The 19,852-nt window shown below is 43.8% G+C and overlaps 1 protein-coding gene across 2 annotated transcripts in view; it reads right to left on the bottom strand.

Annotated features, from left to right (window-relative positions):
* Positions 1 to 5,262, bottom strand: part of LOC115195942 (transmembrane protein 163-like) — a 45,591-nt gene extending 40,329 nt beyond the window's left edge. For both annotated transcript variants that reach the window (XM_029756297.1, XM_029756298.1), the window contains exons 1-2: positions 4,975 to 5,262; positions 3,855 to 3,974 (exon numbers count right to left, since the gene is read on the bottom strand). In XM_029756297.1, the coding sequence (XP_029612157.1) occupies positions 3,855 to 3,974; positions 4,975 to 5,152 (298 nt within the window). In that variant the 5' untranslated portion in view covers positions 5,153 to 5,262. The remainder of the gene's footprint in view (positions 1 to 3,854; positions 3,975 to 4,974) is intronic.
* Between the last annotated feature and the right edge of the window lie 14,590 nt (positions 5,263 to 19,852).

Below are 19,852 nucleotides of genomic sequence, written 5' to 3'. Positions count from 1 at the left end.
CTAATACAGTGACAATTAAAAAGGTAGCTAAAACAATTTAGTCCAATCAACGTAAGCTAAATATGATGTGGCTGTCCACGGTACTGTGTGTGTAAGTAGAAAAAACATGTTGACTCACGATACATGTAGAGAAACACCAATGCCATCCTCTTTTTCATGTTGCCGAAATGGTCTGACTGTCATAGGCTACACACTTCGTTTCTTTCATGGGCAACGATGAGCCAGCTGGTTAACATGAGCCTACTACATTGAGCTACAGAATGTACTTCATCCTCTCAGGCCAGGGGCACAACGTATGAATGTATGGTTGGATCAGAATCACCATTATATTCACTCCCTCATCCTGCTGTCCATGTAAGAACAGAGAAGGGAGAGCTCCCCTCCCTCTTTCTCTCAAAATGCACCTCCTGCAGCTCTTATTTTTAGACGGCAGACTCTTTGGGGGCTTGCACTCCAGCCTATAGAGACGCACAGTTCAGTATGCATTAATATGTGACGCATCTCCCCCACTCTCTCGTTTAGAGTGTTCCTTTTTGTTTTTACTGTGCATGTGGCCTTGAAGTTCTATATAGCGTCTCAATTGTATGTCTGTGTGGTTGGGTGTGCGTGCATAACTGCATGTGCGTGCGTCTGTGCATATCTCTGTGTCTTTGTCTCTCTCCAGGGTACGCAGAGCGATGTCATCTGTATTCAGGGTCTGCTTCAGGGCTGTAAGGCCTGGCATTGATCGCTCAGCCACCACCTAGACCGATAGGGCACTCCCACTCAAAACACAGGGAAAAGACAGCATGGTGACATGTGGCTGGTATTTCACTAAGCCCTGTGTTGGGTAATGTGACGTGGTGTGTGTTGTAAAATTGACATTCAGGCTACCCAAAAAGCAGTCAAAGGAAAAAAGGTATTTGTAAAGCAAACCAAGGAAAAGATATTGAAATTCAAAAGGCCTTATTTAGTGTAATCCAACAACATTTTCAGAGGGCACACACACACACGGCAATTGTGGAACCGGATTATGCTATGACATCCAAAGAATGAGGGGGCAGGAAGAGCGAAACAGTAGCTCCACCTGGAACAGGGGTGGAGAAATTCACATTGTCAAAACAGTCAGAGTTGAGAAAGTTGACAGACACACGAGAGAGAGCGAGAGACTGGCCTCAAATGGAATGCAAATTAATCTGTCATTTGAGGGCCGACAACGTGCCACTGAATGCTTGTTAATTGTATCCTGAGGACGATGTGAAGGATCTGGGAAATTTTTGTTCCAGCCTGGATGGCGCACGTTTTCTTCCCTACCTCCCTCCCCCTTAAAACCTGTCACAGATGACAAGCAGCTTAGAAAATACAATTTCCGTAGTGTGATTTAATTGTGGTCAAGTATCTTTGAAATCAAAGACTCCGCAAGGAGAGGACAATTAAATAACACAAGCAAGCTAGCTGTGCTTTCCACGTTGATCACCTTGAACACATACCTATCGATCTGGGCAGCAAGGAATCGATATGACCCAAGGCAAATGTATTTGTGCAACTGCACGCTTCACTGAGAATTTGCACCAAAAAAAAGCTGGTTGAAAAGTGTTTCCTTAATGCTAATGTTTTCCTGTTTGCATGCCCCAGTTGCCATCGTTCAGGTAGACATCTACAGTATAGAGAAAGACCCTAGGTGCTACAGATATCCATAATAGCCAGTCACTTTTCTTACACAGAAAAGACACACTGATACAGTGTGGCGGATGAATCAGAATTAGTTGGGTAACATAGATAATTAAGATGTTTTATTTGTATAATATGCTTATGTGAGATACTTGTCATTAGGATGGCGTGCCCTTTTACTCTGGTGTTGACAGTTGTACTTTTCCCTTAGCTAGGGCTCAGTCACTTGGGGCCCAGAGAGGGGAGAAGTCAGAATGAAACATTGTCTTCATATGTGAATGTGTCTTTACCTATTCTTAAACCATGTGAAGGGATGGCGTGATTAATGGGGAACCAATTACTTGTCTCCACAATGTCTGTGCGCAAGTCACTCCCTCTCTTTTCTATGTTGTGAGGAGATGTATGGCAGTGTCTGGGACCATTGTATGTCCTCTCTCTAGATGTTGCACTTATCCTGGGATAGTGTATGACCTGGAGGCTCCCTCCCGTCAGTGAGCTTGTCCAGGAGTGGAGTCAAGAGGGGGTTTACTTGAGATGGGAGTATCTAGAGTTGTCAATTGATTTATGCCATTGGATGAGCTAATGGTTCTGTTCTATACCGTACCAGGGAGAGACGGTTCCAGTTTGGGGTAGGAGGACCAGATACTGGTCTATACAATGAACACTGATACAGCAGTTGCTGTCTGCTATGTTTTATAGATATCTTTCATACAGAACTTAACCTTTGTGAACTGTTCCTAAGATCTGTTGTTTGTCATGTACGTTGAGAGGGGTCAGTCTTACGTATAAAAGATCTTTGTACTTGTGTAATCACTTTTCAATGGCATCATTGAAGGTCAAGTGCTTTTGCAAAATCATCTTAATTATTAAAGATGTCGTTTTAAGTATAACTGACTTGTGTGTGAAGTTTGTAACTCTCCTCATTTGGCAATGCATAAATTAGCCACCACAAGAGTGCAGACCAAAACATCTGTTTTGGATTACACATAACATTCCAAAAAGGGTAGCAGAGACATATAGCCCCATTTAATCCCAATGTCAAATCACGTTAATTACTTAACCTACACCACTGGTGTGATAATGCAATATTGTCAATCAATAATCAATATTTGCTTTCATTGAATTCAGAACTGCAAAGGGGTGTGTACATGTGGTTAGCGTACTGTACCAGTCAAAAGTTGAGAATGCCAAGAGTGTGCCAAGCCGTCATCAAGGCAAAGGGTGGCTACTTTGAAGAATCTCTAATATAAAATATATTTTGGATTTGTTTAACTTTTGGTTAATACATCATTCCATGTGTTAATTCATCGTTTTGATGTCTTCACTTCTATGCTACAATGGAGTGGGCAGCTCTTTTCACCCCCCAAAAAACACAAATGACAAAACATTCTCAGTCCCATTTGAAAAGTCATGACCTGACTTGGAAATATAGTAGACAAGCATGTCTCGTGAACTGTAATAAGAGGGGCTGGGATTCATACACTGTCTGAAAAAAAAGCTGATTCCATACTCTACCCTGCAACCCCAAAGCACAACATGAGTCATCTTATCCACATGGGTCCCATCCTGAGGAAACCTTGTGGAGCTATATCACACAAAGGAGATCTTGTGAGAACTATAGAAGTTACTGTATTCTAATACGATACAGAGAAATCTGAGCTTTTCAATAACTAGTCGAACATGCTTTGTTTGCTTTATTGTCAATATGTCCACCACAGATGATGTATGTAATGTTACATGGAGGAAAGTTGAACAGAAACAAACTCGTAACAGTCTAGAAATAACTCCTTGACCACCAGCAGAATTGTGTGCTCGATTTTATACACCAGTCAGCAACAAGTGTGTCTGAAATAGTCAAATACACTAATTTGAATGGGTGCCCACATATACTTTTGGCCATGTAGTATGTTTAGTAAACATGTGCAATATGGTATGTGTACTGTATATTATGTGTTACAGTAGATATACCCATACAGCAAGCCACATGTTATCGATAAGTCATAAGATTTGCAGAATTGACAGGTTCATCAGAGTCTACCGGGAACTGTTGCATAGAAAAATCATCACCAGGAAGACATTGCCTCAAAGCCTGGTCCCAGATCTGTTTGTGCCATCTTATCACCGCAACAGAGTTGGCAAGGTAACAGAAACAGATCTGGGATCAGGCTTATTCCCTCAGAGAGAACAAAGAAACGTATACTCACTGAAAGCTGCTACTGCCAGGATCAGCGTCACAAAGATGGAAACCCAGGAGACCCACAATGCTTTCTTGCGGTATCTTTGAGCTTCGTGGGGCTTCAGCCTCATGCTGCTCTCCAGTAAGCCTGTCAAAAGCAACACAGTAATAAGCAGGGTTGAGATTCCAGAACTTTTAGCACTCATATCCTAATTTGTCCATTGCATACAATAGACTTATGATTATATACGTGCCATGAAGATTCCTGGTTTCTGAAACAAAAGAAAAAATGAAGCAATGCACAAATTTGAAGGATCGTAGCCAACTGAAAGCCCAGAGGTGTGAGGACTGGCATTACAGTCTCAATAGTGATGATGAGATACTGTGGGCCATCAAAAAAAGTATCTTCTAGACATTAAATGAAGTTGGTCACTAGCTGAGTCCTACCGACTGCAACCTCAGGAGCCTGGGATGTATTCATTACGTCTAGCAACAAGAAACCATTACCGTTTAAGAACCAATTGGAAGCAAACAGAAGAAATAAAAAAAATTTAGGGACCTACCTGAATTTGTCCAATAGAAACCTTATTTTTCGTAGCAAAACTTTTTCAGTTTGAAGTAAACGGTTTCTGTTGCGAAATGATTTACAACAGACTAAACATTTTGCAACAGAATTGGCATAATAAATACATATAGTCATCTAAAATGTGTTTTGAACAAGGTTAATTGCGTATAGGAGCTAGAGGGTGTGGACATTTTCATTTGAGAGTCCGCATGTAGGCTATACTATGATGGTCATTGAGACTTCTCAGATGTATTTCTTAGATGTGTAGGATCAGTGAAGGAGTTAGTGCCCTGATATTATCAAGCAGCTTGTCTGTCAGTGTAAAACTAAATAAATGTGTTACGGCTGCCCCCTTCAAGTAAAGTCTTATCCATAATTGTTTCAGGTATCCAGTCTGCTAAGAGACAACAATGTATAATGGAAATTCGAGATGCTGGGAGTAGCCCATAAGCGTTCAGAGTAAGTCAAATGCATTGCATTGACCGTTTAGTTTGTGGAGATATTTCTGCTAAAGTAGCCTAGTCTAAGTGTAAATTGTATGCGTATTCTATTTTTGTTTGATTTGTCATAGATATCGGCCTACCTTGCCCCTCCATGCTATCGCTAATTTTCATCTCCTGGTCCATCTTGAATTTAGGGTGGCTGTTGATTATGGGTGGCTGTTGATCTGTCGGGTCGCACTGGCCGTTCACAGTCGACGGATCGACAATAGTCGGATCCAGGATGATGCTCACCCGGTCTGAGCCTGTTGAGTCCGTCATTGTTCTAAATTGCGGATCCAATTAGGCAACTCCAAAAACGGTTCCAATTAGCACAGGATGCCGCGCGGTGAAACACCGCTTCCCATTCATTTCAATGGAAAGAAAGCTGAGAGAGCGAGGACCTTTAGGCGGTGAAAAATAAAAACTTTCACCAACTTTATGCAAATCACCAGCGGCAACCGCTAGGCGATGACCAATCATAGGGAGCGGTTTCCATGACGAATTTGACGCTACGTGACCCAAGGCTGGAAACTTTCTTCAGCGAAGATGGCTGACAAAAATACTCGGATGGAAGCAAATGTAAGTGATTCAAACGTCATAACGAATCGTGCAAAAAATGTACAGTTGACAGGAATAGGTTAGTTAATGTAGAGGCAAACGATTATGCATATTTTAATCATAAAGTTAATTTTCGAAAATCGCGATTTAGCAAGCTAGCTAACTAGCTAACATTAACCAGCTAGCTGGCTAACTTTATGGGTGTTGTGACATGAGGATGAAATTGTAATTCTGGTTGTTTAATGTTTTAGGGACTTCTGAAACAACCAGCAAACCAGGCTGTTGTCTTGTGAAACAGTGGATGTAAAGAATCTAGCTAGCTAAAGCATTTACTGCAAATTGAATGTACAAATTTGTAAGCTTGCCTTGCCGATATTTTCCATGCAATGCATATAGATGAAATAAAGTAACTAGCTATGTTGTGCAGTCGAGGATAAAAATGCCTGTATGCCTCTGAATCGGCTATCTAGCCCATCTATGGACCCAAACGTTTGGTATACATATTAGTTCAGAACCTAGCTATGAACCTCAGCTATCATAGCCAGTTGTATCAACTTCAAAACAGTGAATGACATTAATGAAGCCTATGGATTGAGTAGAATATAACTTTGTGCTAAGGATGCAACTCGTATATACATGTAGGTATTACCATGCATGAGATCCCCACATTGTAGCTTGTACATTCAGTATATTCACTGATCATGTACCCTACCTTGGCAAATAAAGGTGCAGTTCAGGTATGAATGTCTGACATTATTTTTCAGTCATATCCAATACCAGGAGTATCAAATTCCAGTCTGTGAATGATGCTGTGTCTGCATGTATGCATTACAATTATACAATTCAACAGTGTTTACCAATCTTGATCCTGGGACATCAATGGTTACAGATTGTAACTAAGAGACTAGAAACAGGATTTAACTAGTTAAAGGCTGATTTGTAATTCATATATACAGAAATATAATTTTTTCAAACAGTACACTACACTTCCTATGCATCATGTAAATACTCTAAAACCAGTTAATCTCTATCTAATGCCCTTCATCTGCATTGATCTGATAAACACTGGATAGTTGTGGCATTTCATCCAGTAGAGAATGTGAAATGCTTTATTGAAAGAAGTTAATTATCCAAGTGTTATAAATACATGCATTACAAATATTATAAATACAAGTTCAATCTGTACTTCAATGCACATCTGTTGTGCATTATAAAAACGGGAAGAAAGAGGTGGCGAGAGGTGTAAAAGACAAAGGGAAAGAGGTAAGAACATAGGAGCAGGGAAGGCAGCATATGATTAATGATTAGTGCTACCCAAATATTCTCTCAGTTCATCACAATTACATAAGTGTCTAGTCGGCACGAAAGTTGAGGCGGCGATGATGGGACTGGGGGTTGGCATCCTCTCACATAAAAACATATCTGCAGACGAGAGACAGATGGAGAGAGAGAGCATGTTTAAGCCTTGTTTTTATTCTAACATTATCATAAATCAGGAGGTGAAATGCAAAACTGACCTTGGATCATTAACTCTGGGTCTACTACATCTCTATCTGTATTTCAATGTAAAGCATCTCTTTGATAATACTTCCTGTTGACCTGACCAAGTGACCTCTCACCTCTGATCATGCTGTGCCCTCTATGTAGCCAGTTCAGATGTGGGAGGGTTTCACCGACACAGCTGATATAACCTAGAGGATTTAGGGAGAAGAGGAAAGCGGGATGAAGTGAAGGAGATAGACTTATTGAGAAAATAAGGTAGTTAAAGAGACCAGTGTTCAACAGGAATCTGTGTGTGGCTGCAGAGTACTTTATGCTGAAAAACATGAACGGACACACGAGGACAAACAATATAGCGTAGTTATAGAAATAATGAAGTGTCTAACTATTCTCGATGGTTGGCCCTCTTGCCTATTCTATGAAGCTGGAAGGAGCCACAGTTATAAACCTGAGCCTGCTTACTGCACAACACAATCCATCAATCAGATTGATACATGAGTGTGTATGTGTGGGTTATAGGGTGTCTAATTGTTCTACATTTTTTCAATATGTGTGATTTTAAAATAGCCGGTTTTGTTTTGGTACAGACATCACACCCTTACCTAAACAGCACCCTCACCTGAGAAGTAGAAATCAAAGGGACAGAAACTGGAAATTGAATAACTGCAATTGACATAGCTAAGTAAATGGAAGAATACTCGTATTGCAATGTGAATGGCTCTTAAAATAGCCTTTGGTTGTACATAGTGTAGTCTATGGTGTTGCCAGGGAACAGCACCCTCTTCGAAGAACTAGGAGGTGAAGATCTCCCGCACACACATTGCCTCTCTTGCTGCATTGTTGTACACCATCCTTGAAACATATTGCAGACTTCTCCTCTGGCACACGGCTGCTGCATATCCCCTCCTGGTCCTCGTGTCCATCCTCATGAAATTATGCAGGACACAGGTAGCCTTCACACACCTGAATTCCTCCAGGAGGCAAGCCCAGATGGCCCTGGTCACCCAACCTTGCAGTGCCCTACACGTTAACTGTAAGCAATCGCTTTGAAGGAATCTCCAGTTACAAGGTATCTGTAGGAATATGGAAGACAATGTAATTATTAGAGTTTTACATCACCAGGTCATTGTGGATTACTAAAGTTTAATATCCCTGATAACAAATCATGATAACATTGGATTGATAGATGCATGGCCACATATGTGCATGTGACAATAACAGGATCATATCAAGGATAGCGTCACAAATGAATACATAAATACCACTTGAAGCTTGATGATGAGTTGATCATTTGAATCAGCTGTGCAGTGCTAAGACAAAAACGTGCACCCCTTGGAGTCCCCAGGACAACTGGGGACCTCTTCATATATAGACAGGCTTTCATAGCTCTCTTTATCTGAGGACAGAAAACCTCACAAGAAACAGACTTCATTATAGTCAAATTACACCACACTGAATATTATGTTACTATTATCTCAATCCTCACTTCTAGGGACAGGAACTACACAAAAGTGCCTGCCTAATCCAGAATAGCCTACTATCTCACTGACAGTTGGGGCTGCTATCCTTTCACCCTCCACCATGGCTGTTAACTAGCTAGCTAGCTACAAATGCATTTGGGGTTTGTTTTTTAGTGATAAATACATCAAGATAGCTAGCTAATATGAAGTTAGGTAGATGGTGATATACTGATATTTCATTCACTTAGCTAGCTATTTATACAGTATGTGAAGTTGGTTAGATAGCTAGCTAGCCAACTAGCTAGCTCATTTGAGTTAGACAGCACTGTAGCTAGTTAGCTAATAGATCGGTTGTTTTACACTTTCGAAATGTATTTACTTAGTTGAATAGGTTCTCCCAGCCATGTGGACAATTGGAAACAGGGCAGCAAAGTGCATTTGTCACCAGAGCGTTTCAGAGTATATTACTATTGAACTATGTACCCATTTAATAACCAGACCTTCATACAAACTTGCTATGCTGAATTCTTGACGTACAATCACAAGTGCTGCCAGCACGCCCACAAGCGACGGCGCATGTACACTAGATAGCGGTAAAATGCCGCGTGTCGCTTAGGCCACTCATTGTGACTCGATTGTGGGCGTGCTGGCAGCACTTGTGATTGTACGTCAAGAATTCAGCATAGCAAGGTTGTATGAAGGTCTGGTTATTAAATGGGTTTACAAATAGGATACTCAACACGAGCTATGACCCTGCATCATCATTCCCCTTGCTCTGAGGATATGCTGTATCACCCCTTTAGAGGATGTGTAAAAGCATTATTATTAAACACTGTTTTTCTCCAAAGCAAATTGATGTTATGATCATGTTCATAGCACACAGTGTTCTATACTGAAAGGTTTTACTATATGTGGGTATATGTATTGTCACTATTACAACGGAACAATTTGACTAGTGCAGTGTTAGCTAGCTAGCTAAATAGCTGTCTTTGTATCTAAGATAATTGTGTAGTTTAGAGTAATTATCGAGGTTAGCTAGCCAGTCGCGACGCCGTTGTCCAGACTCCAGACTTAGTCATCATCAAACCCACTGCTAGCTAGCCAACCGCTACCGACTAGCAGCGCTGTAGATACTAATACATTACAACGGAACGATTTGACTAGTGCAGTGTTAGCTAGCTAGCTACATAGTTGTCTTTGTCATAGCTTGATAATTGTGTAGTTTAGTAATTATCGAGGTTAGCTAGCCAGCTATTTCCGTCCCCCGCGACGCCATTTTTCCAAAAGTAGCCAACTATTACCGACGAGCAGCACTGTAGAAACTAAATGCATTACAAAGGAACGTCTTGATTAGTGTTATGTTAGCTAGCTACAAAGTTTATTTTGTATCATGACAAGGTGTAGTACTGAAACTATCGAGGTTACCTAGCCAGCTACACGTTCAAAGTCAACAACGCAGCCACTGCTAGCTAGCCTACTCCACCAGCCAGCAGTACTGTATCATTTTCGTCATTTTAGTCAATAAGATTTTTGCAACGTAAGCTTAACTTTCTGAACATTCGAGACGTGTAGTCCACTTGTCATTCCAATCTCCTTTGCATTAGCGTAGCCTCTTCTGTAGCTTGTCAACTATGTGTCTGTCTATCCCTGTTCTCTCCCCTCTGCACAGGCCATACAAACGCTTCACACCGCGTGGCCGCTGCCACTCTAACCTGGTGGTCCCAGCGCGCACGACCCACGTGGAGTTCCAGGTCTCCGGCAGCCTCTGGAACTGCCGGTCTGCGGCCAACAAGGCTGAGTTCATCTCAGCCTATGCTACCCTCCAGTCCCTAGACTTCCTGGCGCTGACGGAAACATGGATTACCACAGATAACACTGCTACTCCTACTGCTCTCTCCTCGTCTGCCCACGTGTTCTCGCATACCCCTAGAGCATCGAGCCAGCGGGGTGGTGGCACTGGAATCCTCATCTCTCCCAAGTGGACATTCTCTCTTTCTCCCCTGACCCATCTGTCTATCTCCTGATTTGAATTCCATGCTGTCACAGTTACCAGCCCTTTCAAGCTTAACATCCTTATCATTTATCGCCCTCCAGGTTCCCTTGGAGAGTTCATCAATGAGCTTGACGCCTTGATAAGTTCCTTTCCTGAGGATGGCTCACCTCTCACAGTTCTGGGTGACTTTAACCTCCCCACGTCTACCTTTGACTCATTCCTCTCTGCCTCCTTCTTTCCACTCCTCTCCTCTTTTGACCTCACCCTCTCACCTTCCCCCCTACTCACAAGGCAGGCAATACGCTTGACCTCATCTTTACTAGATGCTGTTCTTCCACTAATCTCATTGCAACTCCCCTCCAAGTCTCCGACCACTACCTTGTATCCTTTTCCCTCTCGCTCTCATCCAACACTTCTCACTCTGCCCCTACTCGGATGGTATTGCGCCGTCACAACCTTCGCTCTCTCTCTCCCGCTACTCTCTCCTCTTCCATCCTATCATCTCTTCCCTCTGCTCAAACCTTCTCCAACCTATCTCCTGATTCTGCCTCCTCAACCCTCCTCTCCTCCCTTTCTGCATCCTTTGATTTTCTCTGTCCCCTATCCTCCAGGCGGCTCGCTCCTCCCCTCCTGCTCCGTGGCTCGACGACTCACTGCGAGCTCACAGAACAGGGCTCCGGGCAGCCGAGCGGAAATGGAGGAAAACTCGCCTCCCTGCGGACCTGGCATCCTTTCACTCCCTCCTCTCTACATTCTCCTCTTCTGTCTCTGCTGCTAAAGCCACTTTCTACCACTCTAAATTCCAAGCATCTGCCTCTAACCCTAGGAAGCTCTTCGCTACCTTCTCCTCCCTCCTGAATCCTCCTCCCCCCCTCCTCCCTCTCTGCGGATGACTTCGTCACGCATTTTGAAAAGAAGGTTGACGATATCCGATCCTCGTTTGCTAAGTCAAACGACACCGCTGGTCCTGCTCACACTGCCCTACCCTGTGCTTTGACCTCTTTCTCCCCTCTCTCTCCAGATGAAATCTCGCGTCTTGTGACGGCCGGCCGCCCAACAACCTGCCCACTTGACCCTATCCCCTCCTCTCTTCTCCAGACCATTTCCGGAGACCTTCTCCCCTACCTCACCTCGCTCATCAACTCATCCTTGACCGCTGGCTACGTCCCTTCCGTCTTCAAGAGAGCGAGAGTTGCACCCCTTCTGAAAAAACCTACACTCGATCCCTCCGATGTCAACAACTACAGACCAGTATCCCTTCTTTCTTTTCTCTCCAAAACTCTTGAACGTGCCGTCCTTGGCCAGCTCTCCTGCTATCTCTCTCAGAATGACGTTCTTGATCCTAATCAGTCAGGTTTCAAGACTGGGCATTCAACTGAGACTGCTCTTCTCTGTGTCACGGAGGCTCTCCGCACTGCTAAAGCTAACTCTCTCTCCTCTGCTCTCATCCTTCTAGACCTATCTGCTGCCTTTGATACTGTGAACCATCAGATCCTCCTCTCCACCCTCTCCGAGTTGGGCATCTCCGGCGCGGCCCACGCTTGGATTGCGTCCTACCTGACAGGTCGCTCCTACCAGGTGGCGTGGCGAGAATCTGTCTCCGCACCACGCGCTCTCACCACTGGTGTCCCCCAGGGCTCTGTTCTAGGACCTCTCCTATTCTCGCTATACACCAAGTCACTTGGCTCTGTCATATCCTCACATGGTCTCTCCTATCATTGCTATGCAGACGACACACAATTAATCTTCTCCTTTCCCCCTTCTGATAACCAGGCGGCGAATCGCATCTCTGCATGTCTGGCAGACATATCAGTGTGGATGACGGATCACCACCTCAAGCTGAACCTCGGCAAGACGGAGCTGCTCTTCCTCCCGGGGAAGGACTGCCCGTTCCATGATCTCGCCATCACGGTTGACAACTCCCTTGTGTCCTCCTCCCAGAGTGCTAAGAACCTTGGCGTGATCCTGGACAACACCCTGTCGTTCTCCACTAACATCAAGGCGGTGACCCGATCCTGTAGGTTCATGCTCTACAACATTCGCAGAGTACGACCCTGCCTCACACAGGAAGCGGCGCAGGTCCTAATCCAGGCACTTGTCATCTCCCGTCTGGACTACTGCAACTCGCTGTTGGCTGGGCTCCCTGCCTGTGCCATTAAACCCCTACAACTCATCCAGAACGCCGCAGCCCGTCTGGTGTTCAACCTTCCCAAGTTCTCTCACGTCACCCCGCTCCTCCGCTCTCTCCACTGGCTTCCAGTTGAAGCTCGCATCCGCTACAAGACCATGGTGCTTGCCTATGGAGCTGTGAGGGGAACGGCACCTCCGTACCTTCAGGCTCTGATCAGGCCCTACACCCAAACAAGGGCACTGCGTTCATCCACCTCTGGCCTGCTCGCCTCCCTACCTCTGAGGATGCACAGTTCCCGCTCAGCCCAGTCAAAACTGTTCGCTGCTCTGGCACCCCAATGGTGGAACAAGCTCCCTCACGACGCCAGGACAGCGGAGTCAATCACCACCTTCCGGAGACACCTGAAACCCCACCTCTTTAAGGAATACCTGGGATAGGATAAAGTAATCCTTCTAACCCCCCCCCCCCCCCTTAAAAGATTTAGATGCACTATTGTAAAGTGGTTGTCCCACTGGATATCATAAGGTGAATGCACCAATTTGTAAGTCGCTCTGGATAAGAGCGTCTGCTAAATGACTTAAATGTAAATGTCACTGTCTAGGAACAGAAGGAATAACTGTTATAACTTCTGTAGTTCGTCTCTCTTTTGCAGGTTTGTCCACAATTAACAAAATATTCACAAATGGTTTTAAGTCATGTTGGCTTACAGTTTAATCAAAACAAACCCACACAAAATAAAATTACTGACATTAGATTTACACTGAAATTGGGGAATAAAGGCTCACAATGAAATTACAAGTGATAGCTTTATAAATGAATGACTTATTTATTGATTAAAGAGAAAGTGAACATGAATAGGCAAAGCAGTGCACACATATAAAGATTAAAGCTGAAATTAAAAAAAGTTGTATTGAATCGAAATTGCGTTTGTGAGACATACTTATCATGTGTAATACGTATCATGTGTGGTGGTATCCATGAGTTCATGTGACTCTGGGTAAGTATAAAAAAGGGCTTGATTGCCAAAATATTGCACTATCCCTTTAATGTGAGATAGTTAGGCCTACTGTATGCTGCAAGGCTAGACTTGGCAGTCACACTTTATTTGCATAGATTGAAAATCATTTTAAATGTTTGAAATCCTGCAGCAAGCAATTGTAACGGTTGTCCAAAGGAGTAGACCAAGGTGCAGCGTGGTAAGTGTTCATCTTGATATTTATTTTTACTCAGAACACTTAAACAAAATAATAAACAATGGTAAACGACCATCACGTCTTGCAGGCTTACTGAGCAGTACAAAAATAAGATCCCACAACTCAAGGTGGGAAAAAGGGCTGCCTAAGTATGGTTCCCAATCAGAGACAACGATAGGCAGCTGCCTCTGATTGGAAACCATACCTAGCCAAAACATAGAAATATAAACCATAGAATGCCCACCCCACACCCTGACCTAACAAAATAGAGAAATAAACCGTCTCTCTCAGGTCAGGGCGTGACAGCAATACCATTCACCTGAATCACACTTTTTATTATACATATGAAAAATACTGCATAGGTCCAAGATAAAACATACAGTACACTCATTCCCACAGACATTTTTTTTTACCCCGTACTAACCTCTGGAAGAGCAATGCTTCTTTGTTGGTTATCAGATCTTTCTTGTAGCCATGAAGTGGCTGATCCGCGTGTCACAGCTCAGCAGCTGCTAGGGCTTGTTGCAGTACCAGGGTTCCCCTGTGCAGGGACCTGTGTAATTGCCCAGCGGCTGCTGGTTGGTCGGCAGGCACAAGTTACACATGGTGGTCTCAGACAGTAATCCAGAACGGAATAGGCTCTTGTAAAGAACCCGGTCTGTCCGTTCCTCACGTAAGCGTCGTAAAACATGAACTGCCTCACTTGGATGGACCACTGTCACCTCCACCTGTACAGACCCCTTGCAGTTGGGCCAGCAGGACGTCCCCACCATGGCTCTTGGGTCGCCCCTGGAACTCGTTCATAATGACAAGAGCCTCCAGCTGGTCCCCCGCTACAGAAGCACCGCTTGCGGTCCAGGAGAATAGGGCCCATTGAGCGGATGCTACACACGTCCAAGGTGCAGTTGAGCTTCCACTGTGTGGGAGAGTAGAGGTCACTAAAGGTGAAAGGGTGGTAAACTAATGTGGATAGTGATGGAAGAAAGATAGTGATGGAAGCAAGGACTTTCTGGGGGAAGGTCACTTTCCTCCTCACCTCCAGAACGTTGATGTTGCGGAACAGGAAGAAGAGGCCTGACAGGGCCAGCAGGAGGAAGATGCAGACATATTTGGACAGGCAGTTCAACATGGCCCCTGTCTCCAGTCCCCCTGACTTTGACACATAGAAGCTGGTAACTGTACATCTGCTCTGTGTTTGCATTGCGTCACTATCAGATGAAAACATCTTATCTTAAAAAGAGAAACTTTTAAGGAAATTGAAAAAACTGCCATAATTGGTAGCACTTTATAATAACACCTGGTAATAAAGCATTGATATTGGATTAATAAATAGTTAATTCAACATGTATTAATCATTATTCCTAAATGTTTAAATGTTAGTAAGTTATTCATAAACAATAATGGAAGTCCTACACAGGGACACTCGAAGACAATCTTAAATTAGAAATTCTTTATCAGCACACTGGAGAGGTTCCAACCAACTCAATGCACCAAGTACACATGACGATCAGGAGCTCTACCCGGGGCAGTCCTGTTAGTTATCTTATATACAGACAAGTTATATTTGCATGATTTAGCTTATTCATCATTCATAATTAATTCATCATTAACGTTTACTTCCTTCATGCGACCAACCAATACTGGGTCATGCATGTGACAGACTAATAACTCACAAGGCTTCTTCTCTCTAAGCTGAGACCTTGAAACTGAGATATCCCTTTCTCAACACAAGGTTCTGGATGTACCGTTCTGCCAAATTGCAGATACTGATAGTGAGGATTCGTTCAATGAGTCACTGATGAACACAGAAATTGGTTATTAGAAAAGCACATGAATAGAACAGAGAAATTGTTTATTAGAAAAGCACAAACAAACATTTCCACCAAACACTATTTTCATAAACACTGTAACAACATATTTTGTTGTGTTTAATATAATAAAATAATGACTAAGGTGTCTGTTAATTGTATTTTTATACTTTATAAATTATTTATTATTTCAATTACAAACCAGTTGTAAATGAGTTATTGGTTCATGAGATCATTTAGAAAACATACACATAATGAATTGGATATTTACTAATGGTTATTAAGTGTGATTAGAAGTTATCATCAACACTTACTAATACTGCAATTGATGATGAATAGACATGGAAAACCAAGAAGATTGAATTACTGCAAGTTTTTTATTTACGTTTTTTTCGTCAGCATGCTAGGCTAGCTAATGCTAGAACTAGCAGTATTTCAATCTTCTTGATTTTCCATATCGGATAATGGGATCATTAGGAGTACAGGCAGATCTTCCATCCCTGGATTGGGGTACGTTTTCTAGCCATATCTGCATTCTTCACCATGGTACAAACATTATGGCTGAGGATCATTTTGACTTGAAGAGGAAGATGTATTTACTGCTGAACCTCAAGTCGAAACATATCGGCTAATAGAAACCCTATTATAACCCCTGTCTCAGTCTTTCTGTCTCTCGCTGAAGCTGGTTTGTTCTCTTCAAGTCAGGTTGTTGTGGCTGGTCTCTAGTTGGTCTCTCTCTTTAGTCAGGTTGTTGTACTCATCACAGCAGACACATAGGCCTATGATCCCAGCCAGTAGGAGAACACACAGTAGCCCCAGACACACTGCAGCAGCTCCAGAGGGTCTCTTCCACCAAACGAAAATATACTGAGGCACACATTGCAGCAATAACATCAGTCTGACAGACATTTTCTTCTCTTGCAACCTCATCTTTGTGTCTTTTTTTGTGTCAAGCTCTGAGAATTTGTATTTATTTTCTTCTGGTAAGAGATTTGATGTGTGTGTTTGTATTGTTACCTGAATGATGAGCACCAGCTCTAACCTTCTTGCTGGGCTTCAAGGTTCTTGCTTTGACATAGACTACATGACAAAAAGTATGTGGACACCTGCTTTTCGAACATCTCATTCCAAAATCATGGGCATTAATATGGAGTTGGTCCCCCCTTTGCTGCGAAAACAGCCACCACTCTTCTGGGAAGGCTTTCCACTAGATGTTGGAACATTGCTGAGGGACTTGCTTTCATTCAGCCACAAGAGCATTAGTGACGTCAGGCACTGATGTTGGGCGATTAGGCCTGGCTCGCAGTCGGAGTTCCAATTAATCCCAAAGGTATTTGATTGGGTTGAGGTCAGGGCTCTGTGCAGGCCAGCCAAGTTCTTCCACACCTATCTCAACAAACCATTTCTGTATGGACCTCGCTTTGTGCACGGGGGCATTGTCATGCTGAAACAGGAAAGGGCCTTCCCCAAACTGTTGCCGCAAAGTTGGAAGCACCGTATCGTCTAGAATGCCATTGTATGCTGTAGTGTTAAGAGTTCCCTTCACAGGAACTAAGGGGCCTAGCCTGAACCATGAAAAACCACCCCAGATCATTATTCCTCCTCCACCAAAATTTCCAGTTGGCACTATGCATTCGGGCAGGTAGCGTTCTCCAGGCATCAGCCAAATCCAGATGTGTCCGTTTCCACTGCTCCAGAGTCCAATGGCGGTGAGCTTTACACCACTCCAGCCAACACTTCGCATTGCGCATGGTGATCTTAGGCTTGTGTGCAGCTGCTCGGCCATGTAAATCGAGAACAGTCGATTTTTACGCCCTACGCGCTTCAGCACTCGGCGGTACCGTTCTGTGAGCTTGTGTGGCCTACCACTTTGCGGCTGAGCCATTGTTGCTCCTAGACATTTCCACTTCACAATAATAGCCCTTATACACTGCTCAAAAAAATAAAGGGAACACTAAAATAACACATCCTAGATCTGAATGAATGAAATAATCTTATTAAATACTTTTTTCTTTACATAGTTGAATGTGCTGACAACAAAATCACACAAAAATAATCAATGGAAATCCAATTTATCAACCCATGGAGGTCTGGATTTGGAGTCACACTCAAAATTAAAGTGGAAAACCACACTACAGGCTGATCCAAATTGGATGTAATGTCCTTAAAACAAGTCAAAATTAGGCTCAGTAGTGTGTGTGTGGCCTCCACGTGCCTGTATGACCTCCCTACAACGCCTGGGCATGCTCCTGATGAGGTGGCGGATGGTCTCCTGAGGGATCTCCTCCCAGACCTGGACTAAAGCATCCGCCAACTCCTGGACAGTCTGTTGGTGGATGGAGCGAGACATGATGTCCCAGATGTGCGCAATTGGATTTAGGTCTGGGGAACGGGCGGGCCAGTCCATAGCATCAATGCCTTCCTCTTGCAGGAACTGCTGACACACTCCAGCCACATGAGGTCTAGCATTGTCTTGTATTAGGAGGAACCCAGGGCCAACCGCACCAGCATATGGTCTCACAAGGGGTCTGAGGATCTCATCTCGGTACCTAATGGCAGTCAGGCTACCTCTGGCGAGCACATGGAGGGCTGTGCGGCCCCCCCAAAGAAATGCCACCCCACACCATGACTGACCCACCGCCACACTGGTCATGCTGGAGGATGTTGCAGGCAGCAGAACATTCTCCATGGCGTCTCCAGACTCTGTCACGTCTGTCACATGTGCTCAGTGTGAACCTGCTTTCATCTGTGAAGAGCACAGGGCGCCAGTGGCGAATTTGCCAATCTTGGTGTTCTCTGGCAAATGCCAAACGTCCTGCACGGTGTTGGGCTGTAAGCACAACCCCCACCTGTGGACGTCGGGCCCTCATACCACCCTCATGGAGTCTGTTTCTGACCGTTTGAGCAGACACATGCACATTTGTGGCCTGCTGGAGGTCATTTTGCAAGGCTCTGGCAGTGCTCCTCCTGCTCCTCCTTGCACAAAGGCGGAGGTAGCGGTCCTGCTGCTGGGTTGTTGCCCTCTCTCGGCCTCCTCCACGTCTCCTGATGTACTGGCCTGTCTCCTGGTAGCGCCTCCATGCTCTGGACACTACGCTGACAGACACAGCAAACCTTCTTGCCACAGCTCGCATTGATGTACCATCCTGGATGAGCTGCACTACCTGGGCCACTTGTGTGGGTTGTAGATTCCGTCTCATGCTACCACTAGAGTGAAAGCACCGCCAGCACTCAAAAGTGACCAAAACATCAGCCAGGAAGCATAGGAACTGAGAAGTGGTCTGTGGTCACCACCTGCAGAACCACTCCTTTATTGGAGGTGTCTTGCTAATTGCCTATCATTTCCACCTGTTGTCTATTCCATTTGCACAACAGCATGTGAAATTGATTGTCAATCAGTGTTGCTTCCTAAGTGGACAGTTTGATTTCACAGAAGTGTGATTGACTTGGAGTTACATTGTGTTGTTTAAGTTTTCCCTTTATTTTTATGAGCAGTGTAGTTGACCGGGGCAGCTCTAGCAGAAATTTGAACTGACTTGTAGGAAAGGTGGCATCCTATGACGATGCCACATTGAAATTCACTGAGCTCTTCATTAAGGCCATTCTACTGCCAATGTTTGTCTATGGAGATTGCATGGTTGTGTGTTCGATTTATACACTGGTCATCAACGGGTGTCGCTGAAATAGCCAAATCCACTAATTTGAAGGGGTGTCCATTATTTTGTATATATAGTATATTGTCCACATACTTTTGGTCATGTAGTGTATGTTCCCTGCACTGCTCTAGTCTGTGTGTGATTTATTGTGAACTAGTTTACATCTTCAACTACAATGAACAGGAAATCAACACACTCTGATCATCTTGTGACTCCTGCCAACCTTAGTTTCCCACAGTGCATCGTAGCTTTAAACATGCAATTGAAGAATTGAAGTCAATATTTATTAATAGGACACAGTGAAGTGACACATATGGATTGACCACGGTTTTGACAGCTCGGCTTGCACATGTGACCAGCCAACAATGGCATAAAGGGGTCTTTTTTCTATCTATACGGTCTGTATATGACAATGACATCTGTGTGAAGATTTTTCTGAGATGTGTGTGTCACCATAGCAGTGCAATGATGGTACGTTTTCTAGCCATGCTTCAAACTAAAGGGAAGCCAGTGAAAAAATTGGCATTCTCAAAAAGGCCAAAACAACAACATTTAAATATCTAATGTCATTATTGTTTTCTGTTGGAATATTCATCTTGTTACACCATTAGAAGCCTACACACAGAGAACTGTCAACATAATTATAGTTTTAAGATTCAAAACTGTAGGAGGATATACAG

Source organism: Salmo trutta, chromosome 6 (genome assembly GCF_901001165.1).
Source record: "Salmo trutta chromosome 6, fSalTru1.1, whole genome shotgun sequence".
NCBI classification, from domain to species: domain Eukaryota; kingdom Metazoa; phylum Chordata; class Actinopteri; order Salmoniformes; family Salmonidae; genus Salmo; species Salmo trutta.
This window is presented reverse-complemented; position numbering and strand designations above follow the sequence as displayed.